General features: G+C 40.4%; 1 protein-coding gene across 1 annotated transcript; it reads right to left on the reverse strand.

The window, feature by feature from the left end:
* Positions 1-806: 806 nt before the first annotated feature.
* On the reverse strand, positions 807-20211 carry Rnd3 (Rho family GTPase 3). Its single transcript, XM_015479167.2, has 5 exons — positions 19833-20211; positions 19276-19363; positions 7670-7779; positions 4401-4535; positions 807-2940 (listed from the first exon to the last, which is right to left on the reverse strand). The coding sequence occupies exons 1-5, from the start codon at positions 19980-19982 to the stop codon at positions 2689-2691; spliced, it is 735 nt and encodes a 244-aa protein (XP_015334653.1). The 5' UTR covers positions 19983-20211; the 3' UTR covers positions 807-2688.
* Between the last annotated feature and the right edge of the window lie 6 nt (positions 20212-20217).

Raw genomic sequence — 20217 nt, forward strand, 5'->3', positions numbered from 1 at the left:
AAAAAAAAAAAAAAAAAAAAAAAAAAAAAGCCACAAGGATGCAGTTTTTATATGAAGTGTCTTAGTTGGGTAGAATCAAAGTTTTAAAGTCCCACATGGACTATCTTTGTACATTTATATAAAATTTATAGGCAAGAATTTTAGCTGAAGACTGAGCATCAACTGGGCTTGTGGGGACCCTGGCTTCCCTCTATCCCAAGCTTTTCCATGCTTACTTTCCACTTTTTGGGTCAGTGGGGAAGACTGTATGTTGTTCTGTGCTTTTAAAAAATGCTACCACCATAAACAGGATAGTTTTTGTTTTGCGTTTTTCTTCCCTTCAACTTATTTGTCACAATAGCAGGGTCTTGGGTCATGTGTGCATCTGGCTGTTGTGAACAAGAGAATACCTTGCAAGGCAGATGGCTGGGTGAAGGACCAAGACTTTGGACCCCAGAGGAGAGAATAGCAATCAGGCTCACACATTAGAATTCAACCTGTGACCTGAGACCATGTCATACTGTTTTATTCTGAACTTCATTGAATTTCTGTACTTTCTTCAAGAAAGTACAATTCTAGGCAGCATCATGGCTTGTTCTGTTGATCAAATTGCTAAGTCTAAGCATTAGCCCTGTTTACTTCTTGTCATTTGAAATTATAATGAAAATCTCTTATACATGAAGATTTATTGTTCTCTGAGAAAGGACTACTGTCCCCAAATCCAACTAATTCGGGAAAAGTTAGGACAGATTCTGTAATCATCTCTAGACTAAAGAACAAAGCTAAACTACAAAATCAGGAAGTGTATTAAGAAAAGACAGATCACATTTAGACAAAGACATGGTTACTTTTTTATTTGAAGGAAAAAAAAGTATGTTTTAATAAATACTGCGAAAACATTGACCAAACAAACGTACAAAGTGACTTCAACATTAAAAAAAAATGCAATGCAAGTTCTGCTTTATAGCAGTTATAACTTATTCTCTTTTTACAATATTTAAATACAGAAAGCACTTGCCAGCTATTTTGTAATACTGCCCAAAGCATAATGCTGCACCAATCAAAGCATATATTATGTTGGTAAAATGTCTGTATTTCGTGGGAAATGACTGGAATGGTATTTTCTTGCAGAGACAAAACAAAGTGCTTGTAAGACATAGAACTGAGTGTTGTAATTACCTTAATCTCCTCTCCTGCCACAACTTAATGGGAGCACAGCTTCAACACTTCAAAAATGAAGCATTATATCATTGGAAGGAAAGCTTGTTTTCAACAAGCGCCAACAACAAACAGGTTCAATCAGGTTTATTCTCTGAAAGAATCTCTAAAAGGAACTGGTCAAGAAAATATCTGTAAACTGGTTTAAATGCTTATTATTTTATGTATCAACAATCAAGTTTTGAATATGGACCCTGGCTGAATCTGGTTAAGTGAGGTTTAGCCATCACGGTCTAGAAACAGCATAGTGTTACGTCAGGACTGATATTATATAATTTTCTACTAGGGATTCTCTAAAGCTTGGGTAAGTGGGTCCTTCTCAAACTGAGGTTCATTTTGGGTCCTTCTCAAACTGAGGTTCATTCAAAGAAAGTGAAAGAAAATGCAGATCATTAGAGGTTGCCCAATTTTGGAGCTTCATCCCCACATTGTCCTTTTGCTTTGTATATTTGGTAACTTGTTCCAGACAGCTTTACTCACAAACTGTGCTTTCTGTTACTATTCCTTCATTATCTCTCCTGGTGAAAATAGTACCTATACTTCCCCCTTGGATCATTCTATGACATCAAACCAAGACAACTTTTATTTGACTTTGCATTTTTATCAAAGTTGGCAAAAAACAAAACAAAACAAAAAAAATCACACACCCTCTAGAAAAGCACACAAAAATATTACATTGAGCAATTTACCACTTGTTAATGACAATCACAAAGATGAACAGAACCATCCGACTGAATAAAAAAATCAACACTTTTTTCTATTTGATCTATGCGATCTGTGCAGTGCCGGTCTACACATCTTGCAAGGCTGCGAAAGCCTTTCTTTAGAACCATCTCGCTCATCAGCCATCTTCAGAAAGGCAAGATTTCAAAGCCTCATGAAGTTTTCCTCTGGAATCCCACGGGTCCCGATACAATTTCCATTTTAATGATGAGCTAAGAGGAAATTAGATCACATCCTCTAGAAAACTAAACGCTAAGGTCACAGTGCCAGTTCCCCAACGAGGACGGTATATTAAGATATACTTTTGTAAAGGAGATTAAAACGTTTAAAAATTAAATCAAAATAGAGATCCATGAATAGATTGGAACAACAACAACAACAACAACCAAAAAAAAAAAAGCCAAAAAACAAAACAACAAAAACAAAACAAAACAAAAAAACCGCAAGCACCATTCAGAGTGTGATTTTTCTTCTTGGTGGTACTCGCATTCCTCCTCCTCTACCTCTAGAGCATTTGAATCTCACTTTTTTTGGCATATTTTTCAAGTCACACTTCAAAACTCTTCAATGTATTCACTTCTCACCACTCGGTCTACATGCCGAACCTAAGGACAGGATTCCAAAAAGACGGGCACCCTTGCAGAGGCCTCTAGCCTGTGGGACACGTGACTTTGGCTGTGCACTTCACTCGACTTCAGCTTTTTTGTTTTGCTCACGTTGTTTTTTTTACACTAGATTCCTTTGTCCTCGTTAAAGATAATGCAAGTTTCACATCACACTGCAGCTCTTCGCTTTGTCCTTTCGTAAGTCCGTAGCAACTGCCGAGAGTTCTGGTCTGCTAGGCATGTGTGAAATCCGCTTTGTGGCCCTCTGTGATTTGTTCCGCTTAACGTTTTTATTTGTCTTATTTACACAGGCCAAGGTGGCAACGTGAAAAATGTCTCTGACGCTATTTTCTGACTGTAAAGCTGAGCATTCAATGTAAGTAGCCGCTCCAATCTGTTTGGCCATATTTGCCCCCTGAGAAGCAAAAGAAGGGATTTTAATCAGCAATAAGACTTTGGAGGAAACTTACAAAGTATCTTCTGAGAACACACAACAATCCTGCATCGTCAAACATTTTCTAACAAGTCAATGGAATTTTCCAACTGTCATTACAAAAAAATAAAAATGCTTTTTTAAAAACTGAACAACTTTATTACTTCATAAATATTTGCAGTCAAGATCCAATTCTGAGATACTCAACTGTCATTACTCAATAGATACTGCTGTGGCTCCCCATGGTGCCAAAGGCCAATCCAACATCACTGGGTCACTAAGAGATGAAGGCCCTGATCAGCAAATACTTAATGGTGAAGCAGGAGAGGAGCTAAGGGGATGAATCATCCTATCAAATGTAGTTAAGAGTCACTGGTTCATAGGTTCTTCCAGGGTTTACAGAAAAGCATAGAAGCTTACTACTAGAACAAGTCAGCCCAAGATCACGAACCCAAACTTTGCACTTTCCACACAGCTCTGGCAGGGGCAACATAGCCTCTAAAGCCTGTTTAGCCCCTCATGGGGACTTGCTTTCTAAAACTCTTCCTGACTATAAGTGGCAACTGAAGCTAGTCAACAGGTTGTACAAAACACAAGGACAATGAATGAATTTAAAATCAATTTCAAATAGAGTAAGTTTGTGTTTGGATTTTAGGGCCAAAATAAGTTGAGAAAAGGATTTGTAGTACTTTGACATCAGTTACTTTATGAAACGTAAAATAGCTAGTTTAATGTGGTTGATTCTAGCAATATACACAATAATAAGCATGGATACATAATCAAAATGATACATGAAGAAGATGAGAGGTTTTTTTTTTTTTTTCCCACTCTTTTGTGGTGTTGAAGATCAAACCCAGGGCCTCGGGTATGCTGGGCAAGTGCTCTTCCAGTGAGCTACATCCACAGTCCTATGTTGTAGTATTTTAAGTGATGAGTACTAAATGTCATTCTAGCTATTTCAACACAAATTCTCTTTAGAATCTGACTGTGGGCTTTAGAGAATGAACTTCTGGAACTGGTTTTCCTTTCTAAATACTTATGGGAAACCCCTGTAAAAATGACGCATCTCTAAAAGACTGTTTTATGGAGTTGGTCTACTTTACCTGCAACTGCCTGTTTTAGTATTCTATTGGGCTGCTACGTGTAAAAAAGAGTACCTCTCTTAAAGAGAACTATTGATTTTGACTACATTCCCTCTAAAACTACTAAACTTAAAAACCAAGGGGATTGCAGAGATATACAAGGGTAGCATATGATCAACCATTTATGTACTCAGATATCATGTAATTAGTCTACTGAATGACAGGGCATTTTACATACCATAGTTGACCACTGGCTGAGTCTTTAGAAAAACAGTCTTTTTTATTTTATTTATTATGAGTGATATTCCATTTCTTTCACTCTTTCTGAAATCTACTTTTACACACTGACAACATACATACCTGGTCATATGACACTGGTGTTTGCCTGTGATTTGAGAGCTCTACCAGTGTACTAACATCCGTCCGCAGATCAGACTTGCAGCCGACCAAGAGCATTTTAGTATTGGGACAAAATTCTTGGATTTCACCTTTCCACTGTAAGGGGTAAAAACAAAAAAAGATAGAAAATTAACAGAGCACCTCTATTCACAGAGTGAGAACAACTTTTCTACTGGCAGACATTGGAAACGGGACTTTCAAAAGGACATTAAAATGAATGACACCTCAGATAAAGAAGCAAACTTGCATTTATTTCCTAAGTAGATATTAAGTTTTACTACTTTTAAAAGTGGATCCATGAGGGAATGTCTAAGTCTATTATCATCCATTCCCTCTCTGTGACTCATGTGCTCCTACAATAAGAGGCTTATGGGGTGTTGTCTAAAGGTAACCTCAACAATTTCTTAATTTGGGGGTATCTTAAAAGTAACTTAAGAATAATTACAATGAGTGACCGTGTCCTCAGATGTATTGAATGGGAATCTTCTAGGTAGAAGGCTGGAAATCAAACACCAGCATGCACTCACTAAGCTGGTCAGGGAAGACTGACACATGCCACAGGTGTCAGGATCCTGAGCTGGAATTAGTAAAATAACCTCCTGCCTTCAAGAAGCTTCTATTCATGTGGCTGAATGAACAGATGACAGCAAGTCCATTTCTTGGGCTATCAACAAGGCTGGTCCTATAGCTCATTTGCCTTTGAGTTAGTTTTTAAGGTACACAAACTGTAAATATTTTAATATAGTTCAGTTTGACTAGTTGGTTCATGACCTAAACAAAATTATTAGAACCTCCAGAAATGTCTGGCAGGGAATGTTAATTGTACACTTTAAAAGCAGGCTGTGGTTTCATTTCCTGGGGCTTTTGCTCTCTGCCATCAGGACAGAAGTCAGGGATTCCAAGTGTGTCCACAAGATATCTCTGGCTCTCAGAGATGACGGGTTAAAAGGGGCTTAGGCTCTTCCAAATCACATTCACATATCTGTCTTAAGCACTCTAGGAACGATTGTGGAGATGACCAAGATGCCTAAGACATAGCTGTTTCTCCCAGAAAGGAATTCACAGAATAGCTGGGGTGATGAAGTAATGCATGTGATACTAGATAAGAGGGACCTCCTGCAAGAGTAACTGGAGAGACCACCACGAGGCAACCCCAGGTTTAAAGATGTGCTTTGGGCAGTGGACTCTAGTTCAACAACCAGTTTATACCCTGATGATTTTTTTCCCATGATTTCTTTCCAGAAATTGTTTAGGAGAATCTACCATGGCTAGGTAGCACTGACATTAGAAACAGAGAGGGAATGGATGATAATAGACTTAGATATTCCCTAATGGATCCACTTTTAAAAGTAGTAAAATTTAAAACTTCAAACCCTCATTTTTTAATGGTACAGAAGCCAAGCCATCAAATACCAAAGAGAAGTATAAATTCATAATGATGAATTGAAAATAAGAATAAGAAATCTATCTTGTTTCAATTCACACTAATCTCTGTGATATTCATAGACTTCAAGGACTCAATTAATCAAGATGAACCACAGCAAGAGTTATCCTAAGTCTCAACCCTAACACAAATCTAAAATGCACTCAGTAATATCACTAAGTCCAAAGCCACTGTTCATTTGGTCTTAGAAGACAAAAGCAAAAAAAAAAAAAAAAAGCCAGGAGAGAAAGGCTTTTCATTATAAATTATGCATAACCTAATACTACATCAAGTAAAAAACCCAGTAAATAAGCAACCTCTTTTATCTACAGACAGACCCAGACATGCCGTGATGTTGATCTTCAGCTGCGTAATGACTCTGGCCTCCCTCTGCATGTCTAGCAATTGTTTACAAGCATTAAAGACAGGAAAGGTGTATTCCTGCCTGAATCTGACAAAACATCAGTCCTATTTGTGTTTGATATACATTACTTAAAATTGAGAGGAGTTAAGTAAAAAAAAAAAAAAAAAAAAAACCTTTGATCTATTCAGAAAGTCACATTTCCACATTTCCTTGAGCTATGTTTGCAATGTTTAGTAAAGATAGAGGGATGGGAACTTCAAACCCTCATTTTTTAATGGCACAGAAGCCAAGCCATGAAATACCACAGAAAAGTATAAATTCATAAAAGCACAAAAATTTCAAATCCCACTAAAGGTAAAAAAAAAAAAAAAAAAGAATCCAATCCAAACAAAACAAAATAAATAAATAAACTCCGGTGTCTATCTTCCTCAACCCCTTCCATGCTCACTCTGATTGGGACACGTGGTGACCACTTGGCTGACACCACCTTGCTCTCAACATCCTGTGTCTAAGCCACAGTGCATGGAGGCGGCGTGCTCTACCAAGGTTCTAACCCTGAATCCCCACAGCACTTAATCCAAAGTTGAGAAAAGAGGTTGTGGCTAGTCAATGCTGCCCCATTAATGCTCACACCCCTCTAACACCCACTTGAGGGCTGAGTCCCAGGCTGGTAGAGGCCAAGGAACATCTCTTCCTTCTGTTAGCCTCCCTATGACCTCTGGTGCATCCTCAACTGGTTGCTTTCCTTTTGACCTCCCCCTGGTCCCTTTGGTATGAAGCTGCCTCAGGTTCCTCCTCCACTACAGAATCTGCCTTATCTTTGCCTCCAGAAACTGGGAAATGTGATAATGTACAATGTGTTTACAACTATTGTCTTGATTAGTATCTGACACAACTAATCATAACTCACATTGTCCCGTGTCTGGAGACATACCCCTATTTCTCCTATACCAGTCCGTTTTTGTTTCTAATAAATAAAATCATGACTGAAACATGGCTTCTTTATTAAAGTATCTACTATTGCATTCAGTTCAATACCTAAACTGAGGTCAAATATAAATCTATAAACTAAGGCTTAATCTGTCTGGTAAATGAAAAAAAGAGAAGAAAGGAAGATAAATGATAGTACTCAATTGTAACTATTTTGAGATGCACCGGAAGGAAGGAAGGAAGGAAGGAAGGAAGGGAAACCTAACTAACATGGAAAGGTTTTAAAGGATATTTTGTCTCAGAACTTTATGAGAAAAAAATTCAAGCAGATTTATTATCAAAAATAGTGATGCATACATGTGGGAAGCCTGTTTTGGTGTATCTTTTCTGGTGTTTTAATTACAAAATATAAGGTAAGGAACTAATTAGAATCTTGGAGCTCCCCAGCCAAGCACAGGTTTCTGCCTTAGGATTGCTTAGCACAGAACTGTGTCACCCACACCCAGCACTTGCCTTTTTAAGGACACTGTCCAGGGTCTCTGGTCTACTGATATCAAAGCAAATCAGCACGGCATCCGAATCTGGGTAAGAGAGGGGACGGACGTTGTCATAGTAAGGAGAACCTGAGAAGAAACAAAAGACACACAAGTTTCAGGTTAAAGTCCCCTGTGTTTGTCATACATTAACTCTCTGCTTTTGACCTAAATCCCTCAACTGTCACTTTGAAGCACCACTCCTAATTCTTGGGAAAGAAAGGCAAACAAATATACAAAAGCCCTGTAAGTAATACATTCATTTCTATCAGAAGATGAATGGCAATTCACATGTATCTGACCTGAATCAGAGAGTAGGACCAGGATCTTAAAGTGAAATCTACACAGTTCAAAGACTAGAGGCTGAAGGCACCTGGATGAAGTGGAGTGGCACCTGGAGCCAGGTGTCCTTATGTGCAAATCCACCTCCACCATGAAAGTGGGAGGGAGTCAGGTAGCCTCAGGTGTCTGTGCTCTGATTCGTCACTCATAAAATGAAGATGATGACAATATGTCTATCTGGGACTTAAAAAAACACCCAGGCAATGCCTGGCATTTAATAAAGGATCAGGAAATACTGACTGGGATTACTGTGGTGGTGATGTCAATTTTGTTAAAATCTGAGTGCTAGCAAGCATCTTAAATAGAGCCTGCTTCCTGGAAAGGAGTCCAAAACTCAAGATTTGCCTGATATTCAGACAGGGGCAAGAGGGGGAGAAGGGGGGTAGGTTCAACCGTGCAAAGAGAACCACAGTAATCCAGTGGCCTCTTATCTCTAAGTTACAAGTTTGGTTTGGTCTTTGACCTTTGAGGTTACTGACTTAAACTTATTCCCAGACCCTATACAGGCTTTCTTCCTGTTATAACAAGGAATGCAATAAATTCCATGCTGGATCACATCATTTTCCCACACAGATCCACCTCCAAGAGTGATGCTGAGGCACAATACAAGGATCCTGGCTTGAGTAAAATCCAGGGTACAGGAAAAGTTCATGCCACCAAACAGTTTAATTTAACCACAGAACTCTCTGGTCGTTTAAGAAGTTTCTTTTACTCCTTTAAGAATTCTGAAGGATGGGTAATTAAACGAGGCCGGTAATTACAAAGTGGTGTGGCTATAAAATTAAATACAGCTTGCCGATTGCTACTTTTAAAGAAACTGCTTTCAGTATACTGACATTTCACAAACTTCACATGAAAACCAGCTCACCAAGCAAACACATATGCACATACATATTTCACTCCAGAGCAAAGAAAAAAAACTGAAAGCATCCAAAGTCTTTTTGAAACTCTCTTTCATTTTGACATTATTTTTCATTTCTAGAAGAAAAACATGACATGTTGTCCCCTGATAAATCAAAATCTCAACAGTCAAAGACAGGAGAAGGGAAAAAAGCTTTAAAATCATCTTTTATACTTCTATTAAAATTTTCACAAGCTTGTTCTTGTTACCTAGAAGTCACCGTGTTAAGACACCCCATTCCATGCCCACAGTATCTGGGTCCCAGACATTGACTATGGAAACCCAGGCAAAAGTGGCTTTCTCACCAGCTGCTTTTAGGGGTACAGAGTAGTAACTTGAACTAGGTGTGTCTGCAACCAAGGAAGAGTGTCCCAGGAATCAGGAAGAAAAGTGAGAATAAGCCAGAATTTTTCAGGAGCCTCAGCAACTGGTGTAGCTGAGCCTGACAACTGAAAGATATTTCCTCAAAGCTTACAGAGTATAAGCTTTAAAATTTAAAAAGTAGAAGCATTTAAATATTAAAATAATCAAAATGAGGCCATCCCTGAAAATGACAACCTGTGGCTGCCACATAAAGAAATGTGAGGTTATAAGAATAATTCACAAACAGTTCACCCATTTTTGAGACACAGCAGAAATGAGTTAGCTTAACAGTATTTATGGATATATTGGTATCTCTATATTAATGCTGAAATGCAGATGGTCTCTGTTGTAACTTTCCTTGTTTCTGTGTCCAAAGTCGAACTTTAACACAGCTCCTGCTGTAAGCATCAGGGCATGTCTTTCCAAATAGTCAGAAAATTCCAGATCACAGAGTGGAAATGTAAACACAGGCCATGTCTTAGGAGGGTTTCCACTGCTTTTGAGAGTTAGCAAAAGATGACCTGACCCTAGACCCATAGTCGAAACTGTGGACAGGGCTATCCAAAACCTAACCAGACTTCAGGAATCTTTTCTTGGAAGTTATTCACATAAGGAAAGATAACTCTCTGGATACTTTCCAGTCTCAAAGGGACCTGAACTTGAGGACAACTCTCTATGGGTGCCTCACTTCTTCAAGACAGGATGTTGTAAGATATGAGCATACTCCCCCTTAGTCTGGCATCTTAAGACTATATGATATTGTAGACCACCTTTTCCAAATGCAAAAATTAGGAAAGGTGGTAGAAAAAATCCAAAGGGGACAAAAGTCATTTAATAAAAATTGGGACTACCAGAAAAACCCAGTGAAATGATTTGAACATCCAGGTCACCACATGGCTGGCTGCAGAGAACAGCCCACCCTCTGTAGGCTAATTCCCCTCCCCCACCCATTTTATGGCCACAAAGGAGATCTGGCTTTGTGTTCAGCCCTCTGTCACAGGCAGGCTGGAGACTTTGCTTGTAGAAATCAAGTGAGCCAGCTTCTGTGCTTAGTGAGCGTGTAAAATATCTGTAAAGTTTAGACTCAAGCATGATTTTTAAATGAAACAGATTTCTTAAGCTAAGCCAAATTCTCATGGAAATTGGTTTTTGCTTTTGTTTTTATTTGGTTTAACAGTCTGAATGACAATACATATGTAGTGTAAAGGTTCATGAGAAATAAACCTCGGGGCTTGTGGGCATGAACAGGTAATTTTAAAGGCTTTCACAAGATCTAATTAGCAATGACACTTTGATCTGGTACTATTACTTTTGTTAATAAATGTGCTGCTTTTGGATCATCAAGAGTGTCCAAGGGTACTAATAAAAGTGATCCCTGCATTTATTAGTTTAAGTATAATTTGTCTGACCACGGACAAAAAGACTCACTTGACATAAAAAATAATAAAATAGGGCTGGGGGTGTGGCTCAAGCCGTAGCGTGCTCGCCTGGCATGCGTGCCGCCCGGGTTCGATCCTCAGCACCACATACAAAGATGTTGTGTCCTCAGCACCACATACAAACAAAGATGTTGTGTCCGCCGAAAACTAAAAAATAAATGTTAAAAATAATAATAATAATAATAAAATAAAAAACTTTTCATTTTAGTTTTTGAAAAGTTAAGGTTTTGTTTTGGGGGGATAGAGAAAACTATTGCCTCTATTTTTTTTTTTTTTCATAGCAACAAAATGGATACAGAATTATAAAAGAATCATCCTACCAGGAAAGATTTTACAATTCATCAGCTAAAGAGGAACTTCAGGGGAAAAAAAGTCTTGTGTAACTTTACAGTGTTTACTCTGAGCTTAACCACTTTGAATTCTCTCTTATGAAGCCCAAGCTACTGCACAAAGAATGTAAAGCAAAGCTGTAGAGGGCCTTGTAGTCCCAGGCCTGTGCAGGCTCCCTCCTAAGCCAAGAGAAGAGGAAGAGGAATCCCAGGAATGCCCATGTAAGTGAGAAGCACCACAATGAAGCAGAAATGACATCCAAGGAAGGGGGCAAAAGTAAGCCAAGAAAGCAGGAACCACACCTGCCCTGATTCCTACATTCCTCCAGGAAAAGTAGTCCAACACCACCTGAAGCCAAGTAACAAAGCTTCTATAGATTATTTTTTTAAAGGTGCACATGAAAAGCTTTCAAGGTGCTAACTGTATAAACACAACACGGGAAAGAGAGCTGAACATATTTTACTATGCAGCCAAGTATTAAACTTTAACTGCACTACATAGTAGGTACTGGTGAGCACACAGTCTGTACTCAAGGACCTAAGAATGCACTACAGTTAAGGTCTAATAAATCTGGGCACTGAGTTTTGCTCGTCAAATAAAACTTTTTCTCAGCATTTGGAACAGGCTTCATGCATATGGAAATTCTCAGATGCCAGCATCTCTCTTGTACTCTGTGAAACTTTAAGCCCACAGCACTGTTTCATGGTCCTTTCTAAGTAAACTACCAGACCATCAAAGGGAAAACTACAGGAAAATACATTATTATTAAAAGAAAAACCACATTACATATTCAAATTATATCTCCCCCTCCCCCAGCAAAAAGTTGAAGGGTTTTGTTCTGGCACAGACTAAGTATGTATGCTTTGGGGATTCTTAGTTGCTCAAGTTTGCAAACATCAGCAAAGTCCTAAAAGGCTTTTGAAATTGCAGTTCTACCCATCTTTGTCTTCAAGATCATTAATTTCAGGTGAGAGCAAAATTTCCAGACCAAGAATAGTCACAAAGTGCCTCGCCCAGAAACTAATTCTTCAGACACATACCTACCTGTTGAAGTCATCCTTTTACAGAGATAGAACACACCATATATGTACATAATTAAATGTATATGTCAGAAGATTCATGCCCAAAAGGGAGGCTTTATGGACCTTTGCAAAACAGGTTCAAACACTGGGAGGCTTTAGATGAATCTAAGAACAGAGGACTCTTCTTGTTGAATATTTCATAAGTCTAGCTTCTAAGGCTTGAACCTTAATTTGAAAAGCATCCCTTTTCTCCATTAGAAATTCCTAACAGAAACAGCAAGTTAGGGATACTGAAAGTTTTTGGCAGAGAATATATATTAACTTTTGTTATTTTTAGTGACTACCAAAGAGCACATCTGTACCAAATAGCAGCTAGCGTGACACTGCATGATCTGCCCATTTATTACAAGACTGCGCTTCCTCATGCCATCTCTACGCACAGTAAAAACTTCAAATGAGCAGCAGTTCAAGAATGTGAATCAAGTCTGGGCAGAACTTTTATATCTGGCCCAGTAGAAGACTCTTTTTTCCTCTTTTGCCAACTGTTGACACTTCAAATTCCATGCCTAAAGTATGCCACAAACATTCCCAGGAAGGATATTTTATTTGTTTCTTCTATAGAATCAGACTTATGTTCTGAAAACTTGTGGGCATTTATGTAATGCTATAAAAATTGACACAATATGTTCTGTTCTACTTCTGGCAACAATGAATACACACAGTTGAATAGAAAGGTTGAAATAAAATTGCTATTTTGGGGCTTTAAATAAAACATTAGCTTTAAACTCCTAATATTATTAAGATACTTAAAAATATAGAAGAATCAAAATATTTTACTAGTGGTGGAATCATGGTGAGTCATAGAACTTTATGGATAAAAGTATGTAGGCATAATTTTTTGAAAATTACATTATCATTCAGTAACAGATTGAAGCTTTTATGTTTCATATGAGTCAGATTCCTTAGAGTGAAGTCCCATGAGTGAATTCCCCTTTCCACATACTATGTCATCAGGCTCATTTTTCAAAACCAATGTGCACAACACCTGGTCAAACTCTGGAGGCAACTCACATTCCATGTCAGTAAAAATTTCTGTTTTTGCCAAAGGGGACTCTGAGAAATTTGCCAATGTGGAGTAATTGAAAAGATATTTCAAGGACACCAGAAAAGGACTGAGGTACAGTTAATTCATTTGGTATCATAGCCCACCAGGCATCATGAACTAAATGGAGACAGCACTGGTCATTGGTGTCATATTTACATGCAAAAGAAGTAAACTAATAAGGAAACATGGTTATTTCATATGGCATCAGAATGACCAATCTGGACAGCTCACTGAAATGTTCAAGTTAGCAAGAAAACAGATTGGAAAAACTAGTACAAACTGGGGTTTTTAAAAAAAATCTAATGACAGACGAAGACTTAGGAATTCACACCTCCTCCTCTCTCTTGGGGAGGGTCCATGGTCTAAGTGGAAATTGTTACAAACAAATCTCCAAAATGCAGCATTCTGTATTGCTTATTGGAAACCACCACCCAAGCTGTTTTGCCTTATCCTACATCTCTTCAGAATGTGAACACCCAATTTAAAAACTGAACCTGGTTTTGAAATCCTAAGCTCCCAGTGATCATTACCACTTAAAGAAAAACCTGATTTTCTGCAATTTTATCCTGGATATCCACATCATCAGCACCCATGCTTCTATGGTTTCTCTGTAAATCTTACTCTCTCCCTTTCTCTACAAAGGTGAACTTCAGTTGGAATTCCAAACTTACAAATCTTGTTTTCCTTGGTAGCCATTATTGTAAGTATGTTTTCAAGTGGGGTGTAAAGACTCGAGACCTGAGTCAGGGGGCCTGGGCTGGTCCCCCGGCCTTCAGCAATCCTTTGGTTCTTGTTGCTACTTGGTGAATCCAGCTCTCAAAACTTTAGGCTCACTCTTAATGTTTCCATGACCTCCATTTGTCCTGTGCATATTCTCAGAAGGATGCCAAGCCAAGAATTCCTTACCCTGTTAAGCTCCAGTTCACTAACATTTCTTTCCATCTAAACTCCTTACACCTAATCTGGACTCCTTACCTGGTTTCTTACATTACCTTGGAAGAACCTGAGTATTTGTTATTTTATAGTCACCCATTCTTCTACCTCTCTAATTTGTCTTCTCACTCTAACCAGACTGTAAGCATCTTGCGGGCAGAAGCCACCCTTTCTCAGGTGGGTAACAACTCCTGGTCCCAACAACAGCAGCAGTGTATGCGCACAGTCAAACGACCAGGTTGACTGGCTTTGTACAAGTCTGTAATTGGTGCCAAGATGTGTTCATTTGTATGTTAAATCACAAAAAGTATATGGGGGGGGGAGGGGTGCGACCAGTGATCTTCTTGCAAGCCACTTTTCTGGATTAATTATGTACTTATCTCCACAGTTGCTGATATACTTCCATTCTTGTTAAGAAATATTTCACTAGAACACCTGTCACCAAGACCCTTCTTCAAACTTGATAAGCTATAAATTTAATAATAGAGATAGATTTATGTTTATAGAGAGGTTTGTCCTCAAAGTAAAGTCATTAAGCTATTACGATTTTTCTATCCTCCCTGTTTCTATAAGTATAAAATTTAAAGAATACCACATTCTCTGTTAATGATGCTAAAAAATATTACAGAAAGTGCTAACTTTAGCCCTCAGGGCCTAAAAGAAGCTCATAACATGACAAGATTCAAAAGAGTATTCATGAGGCATAGTTCTAGTAGCTGAATTGAATATTTTAAAACTAATAGTATGCCTTAAATAATATGTGCACTAACTTGCCTTGGTTAAAAGCTGGCTCGAATGGTTATTACTCCCTAAATCATATGTGCTGAAATTACACTGCAATCAAACCTCCTAGAAAAAGATATGGTGATCCTTAAATGACTAAGTTTCTATTATTAGTAGGGATCTGGCTTCATACTACAAATTGCTTCTATGCTTGGCAAATGTGGCAGATTTTGAAGCACAAGATACTAGAATTACTTTAGTCTCACTTATCACTTTAAAATGTTGAAATCATTGCCCACTGTTTTGTAGACACTCATTGGATGAATCTGAAAATCATGCAGAGCACTTCTGCAATGATTAATAAAAATGTTTATAATAACATTTGTTAGCAAAATGAAGAAAATATGGATCAAAGACTATCTTTATGAATCTCCTGTTTTAGATAATTCCTGTGGCACCTTTTTGTTTACTTTTGGGAAGGCTGGAGTGACTCCAACTGGCAAAGTGCCATTTGTGGTTGCTTTAACTGGCATGTGCCTGGGGGCGGGGGTGGGTGGGTTTTCCTACCCAAAGATGATCTAGAGGATCTATAAAGCCCTAGGAAGCTGATAAGGGAAATACATTGGCAAGCAGGTGGAATAGGGCACTAGAGCTCAAAATCTCAACAATATTGGGCTCCTTATAGGTTGACCATGAGCTATGCCAAGTGGGGAGTCTCCTTCTCCCCAATGCCCCACTGGGCTGAACAGGCAGTAGAGCAGGACCATGTTTTAATTAACAATGCATCCTACAGCCTGACAGAGGGCCTGCTGATAGCAGATGCAGGAAAAAAAAAAAAAAAAAAGAAGAGAGGGAGAAAGGAAGGAAATATTAGGTCTTAAAAAGGTCTTAAAATTTTTCCTTTTTTTCTTGATGCAAAGACATCCCACATTATCCTACTTTCATTTGATCTTTCCCGTATTTATATTGGCAGAGTTTTGTATATAAATGATCACATAGTTGCCATGAGTTATGAGATGCTGAGCAATTATAAAGACCAGATAAGAAAAAAAAAAAAAACTGCTTCTGTCTCCTAAATGATTGCCCCTCTGGTAGGAGGCTGAACAAAATAGAATACCATGCAAAGAACAAACTTTGTGGTATCTGTATATGTAAGAGAAATAAAGTGCACTCAATTTTTCCAATATAAAGCCTTTCTCACAAAGTTCTGAGAATAAAAAAAATTGACATTTAGGACTTTACAGATTAGTCTTTAGTCTTTTCTCCAGAGTTGATAGCAGTTGTAAAAAATAAATATATCAAGAGACATAAGGTATATGCAAATGTTTTCACAACTTGAACTATACAAATGTCTTCAAGGGCAAAGAAAATGCCAAACTTTTGACAAAAAAAAAAAAAATTAATCCTGTTCAGAAAATTGTGATGTAAAGCTTGGGATAAAGTGGATAAATTCTGAAAGTTGAAATGGTTAGTTGTTAATGCAATGGTTCCTGCTAAATGTATTTTATTCATGAATGACAAACCCCTTTTAGTGTAAACAGGCTGTTCTTCAAATACAAGCAGTGCTTGGTGACTGTTAAATTAACTAACAGCTCACAAAATACTGCAATAGACTTCTAAATAATTCTCTTATGCCTCTATTTCCAACTGTATATGTCTAAGTTCTAATTAAGATTTCATACTGGAAAATTTTGCATTTTAATTATTTTGTAACCACAGTTGTAAAACCTTTACATTTTGTTAAGCATGCGTAGGTTTTTGTTTCTCTAAATAAAAATACAAATGATTATTTCACTACTGACTTCATTTCAGGTGATAATCTTTAACTTGATGAAAGGCAATATTTATAAAGTTACCATTCTTAAAGCACAGGTAATTCAGTGTCAGAAATGTCAGAAAAGCCTCATCTCCTTGGAAACCATGCATATCATTATTCCTCTGCTCATTCATCAGATTTTATTGGGTGACTACTGTTTGTACAAGGCATTCTGTTATATGTGTAGACTATGAACTGTAAAGTTTTGTTTATGCCTGAAAATATCTAAAGTGATATTTATCTGTATGCTTGAAGAACAGCTCCAACTATAAACTGTGCCTATTCTATTTATTTTCTAGCCTTTAAAAAAAGGGCCTCTTCTCTCCCAAAATAAAGTCATTTTTCCCGCTTTGGGCACCTAATCTAAAATCTCTGTTGGTGGTCTTGTGACTCCTGAAGCTTGAGACAGGGATGCATAACCCAGCATTCCTATAAGCCCACCCATTCCTTCTCCCTATCCAAATAAGTCTCATTCCTAAATTCACCAGGAAGCCTGGCTCTGCGCAAAACCTGGCTTGCTTTGTAGGCTGTGAGAACTCCATCATAGGATGCCAGATCCACTGGGACTAAGAGCTGAAGCCAACCAACATCCTGGGAAACAAAAAGACTTGCCTGTCCAGTGTACTAAAGCCAAGAAGCGCATAGCTGGGACAGACTCTGCACATTATCTAGCTCAGTGTCCTCTTTTTACAAAAGATGAAAATGAGACCCGGGGAGGTAGAGGATTTGCACACAGAAATCCTGGTAACCAGGAGCTAAATCTAAACACAGCTTTGTATCAAGGACTGGATCAGATCCACTGCTCCACCCCATGCCTAAATAATTCTTATCAAGCATTAGGTCCAAACAGGATTGGGTGGGAGAGAGAGTACTGGTGTTAATTACTGGTACCATACCAGCTGTCCTGCCCACTAGGCAAACGATTTCCATGATATGTCTTGGAATTGGAGCCCATTAGTGCTAGGCTGTGAATAATTCTGATGATAGTAATATTGAAATAAAAAACCACTGGAATTTCGTCCATCAACACCTTTTTGATAGTATCGAGTCTGTGTGGGCAACCCCCAATACACAACACTAAATATGACAAGGTCCTTGTTCTGCTGCCCTTGGCGCAGTTCAAGGAAGAGCCTGACTCTCCAGGGGGAAAGTAAACCGGCCCTCCTCACTACAGCAGTCGGAGCATCTGGCACCCACCGTGAGAGGCGCTCGTGCGAGACTTCTCGCTTGCCTTTGTGCAAGGACTGCCTCTGGCGACCCTGTCAGTCTGGCCTTTTCCTCTTGCTCTCTAATGCCCCACGTCTTTGGGGAGCTACAGAGATTCAAGCCCAGAGTTGTGGGAAGCTCACAGAAGCACCTCCACGAAGCCACTCCCAGCTGAGCCCGGCTCCACCTCAGAGCCTCCCCGCCGGACGGCAAAACCTGCTTGTTGGCACTTGTGCGCTCCTCCTCGCTAGTTTCGAGTAGGATTTGGCAGATCAGTGCACCAGCAGATCAGTTCCCTATGCGCAGAGGCCTTTCCCTTGCCTTGCCTGGTGGCTTTGCTCCCCTAAAGACACCCTTTCAGCAAACAGTAATCCCTCACAGCGGAGCACTGCTGACCAGGGGTAGAGGATCCTAGCCCCAGATACTCAGGTGGTGCCCCCGCCCCCACCGACCTTGACCCGGTGCAAACCCGTAAGGTAGAGGGCTGGAAGCCTTCCCACTGGCGGGTATTTGACCCTTTCTGCCACCACGAGACAGGTAGGTGGATGGGCACAGGGGAAGGCAATAACCCGACCTTGAACCCCAGACCTTTGAAAATAACCCACCACGAAGCCAATAATTCAAGTAGACAGGAAGGTCAAAGGGGAATAGTGCTAGCTGCAGCTCGGCTGGCAAACGGAAGGTGATGCAATAGGGGTAGCGAGGGACTGGCGTGGTAGAGGTGAGCTGCGTGATCACTGGGAGGGCTAAGAGGAGATTGCGTGCAGGTGGGCGCTAAGGAAAGGGCCGGCGGCGCTTGCAAAAGGCCAGTCTAGTACCGGGCTCCCGCGCTGCCCTAGCCGCCAGCGCATTCCTGGCAGTAGGCGTCATGCGCGCCGGCAGCCGTTTTGCACGTTACTCTGCCCCAAGCGCGGAATCCGCTTGTAACCGCATCGCTCCGGGGATTTTCTTCCACCTCCCCCACACCCCACCCCACCCCACCGCCAGAGCTTTCCGCCTCCCAGCCAAACATCAGGTCACATTCAGTAGGGGCGCCCGCCTAGTGCCAGTGGTTCCACAGGGGCGCGCGCACTCCCCCTGGACCGAGCCACCTTGGCAGCCTGGAGACCACTCGGGCAAGGCCGCAAGAACCGACCGCGCCGGGCCACCCTGCCTGGGGTGACTCCAACCTCGGGGTCACCCTGAGGGCACACAGCGCTCTCCTCTCCCTACTGCCACCCCTCTCCCCATATTGTACCCCGCCCCCACGCAGAAAGGATAAAATTTTCACCCAGCAGGGGCCGTGGGAATCCCTCACAGGGGCAAAATTAATGGAAAGGCGCAGAGAGCTGGTGGAACCAGCCCGCCGCACACCCCGCAGCGACTAGAAACCCGCCCCAAGCGCCACGCGGTCCGATGACTCTTACCCGAAGTGTCCCAAAGGCTCAACTCTATTCTTTGTGTGTCGATTTCAAAACTGGCCGTATAATTCTCAAACACTGTAGGGACGTAATTCTGGACAAACAAAATGGACAGAAGAGGAAGGAAAGGGGGCAAAGAGGTTATTTTTTAAATACACGACACCATCGAACACTGAAAATATCTCCTCCCCTAGTTCCCAATGGAAAAAAGAAAACACGCAGCGCGCACGCACACACACACAGAAAAAAAACCCCACACATCAGACTACACACTAAACACGTGGACTCTGTCCGAAACCCTGTCGGCCCAGCCGGCTCTCGGAGACAAGCTGACCCAAATCTTCCTACCTCAGGCTCTGCACACAGAAATGAACAAGTTTCAGGAGCTAAATAACCCCGTGTGCAGGCGCGTCCCAACCCCTGAAACGCTTCCAGTGCACTTTCCCATTCCGAGCAGTGTGAGCAGTGGGGAAAGTGGGAAAGGGTGAGAAGCAGGGGGAAGAACCTCGAGAAGGGGTATCTCATGGGTTGCCTCCCTAAAAGCCAAGGCTTGCCTCACTCACCTCGGGGAAGCAGTCCTTGGCGAAGACGTGCAGCAGCGCAGTTTTCCCACACTGACTGTCTCCCACCACTACTATCTTGCATTTCACGTTCTGGTTAGGATCCATGATAGATTTACTGGATAGTTTCTGGCTGGCTCTTCTCTCCTTCATTGATGTTGCCTTATTTTCTCTTGGAACAGGAATTTTCTCTTAAGAAGAAAAAATATATATTTCTCTCTCTATAAAAAGCATATATAAAAATAAATCGCAAGGCTGGTGGGAACCCCTGAAGCGCAACGCAGACGAGGAGGAGAACGAGAAGAGCCGGCTCGTTACTCCCCTCCAACAAGTTTTATGCCTGACTCCACACCGCGCCTCCCAAGTCCAATTCCGATCTGACTGCTTT

The sequence above is a fragment of the Marmota marmota genome, unplaced genomic scaffold (genome assembly GCF_001458135.2).
Source record: "Marmota marmota marmota unplaced genomic scaffold, marMar, whole genome shotgun sequence".
NCBI classification, from domain to species: domain Eukaryota; kingdom Metazoa; phylum Chordata; class Mammalia; order Rodentia; family Sciuridae; genus Marmota; species Marmota marmota.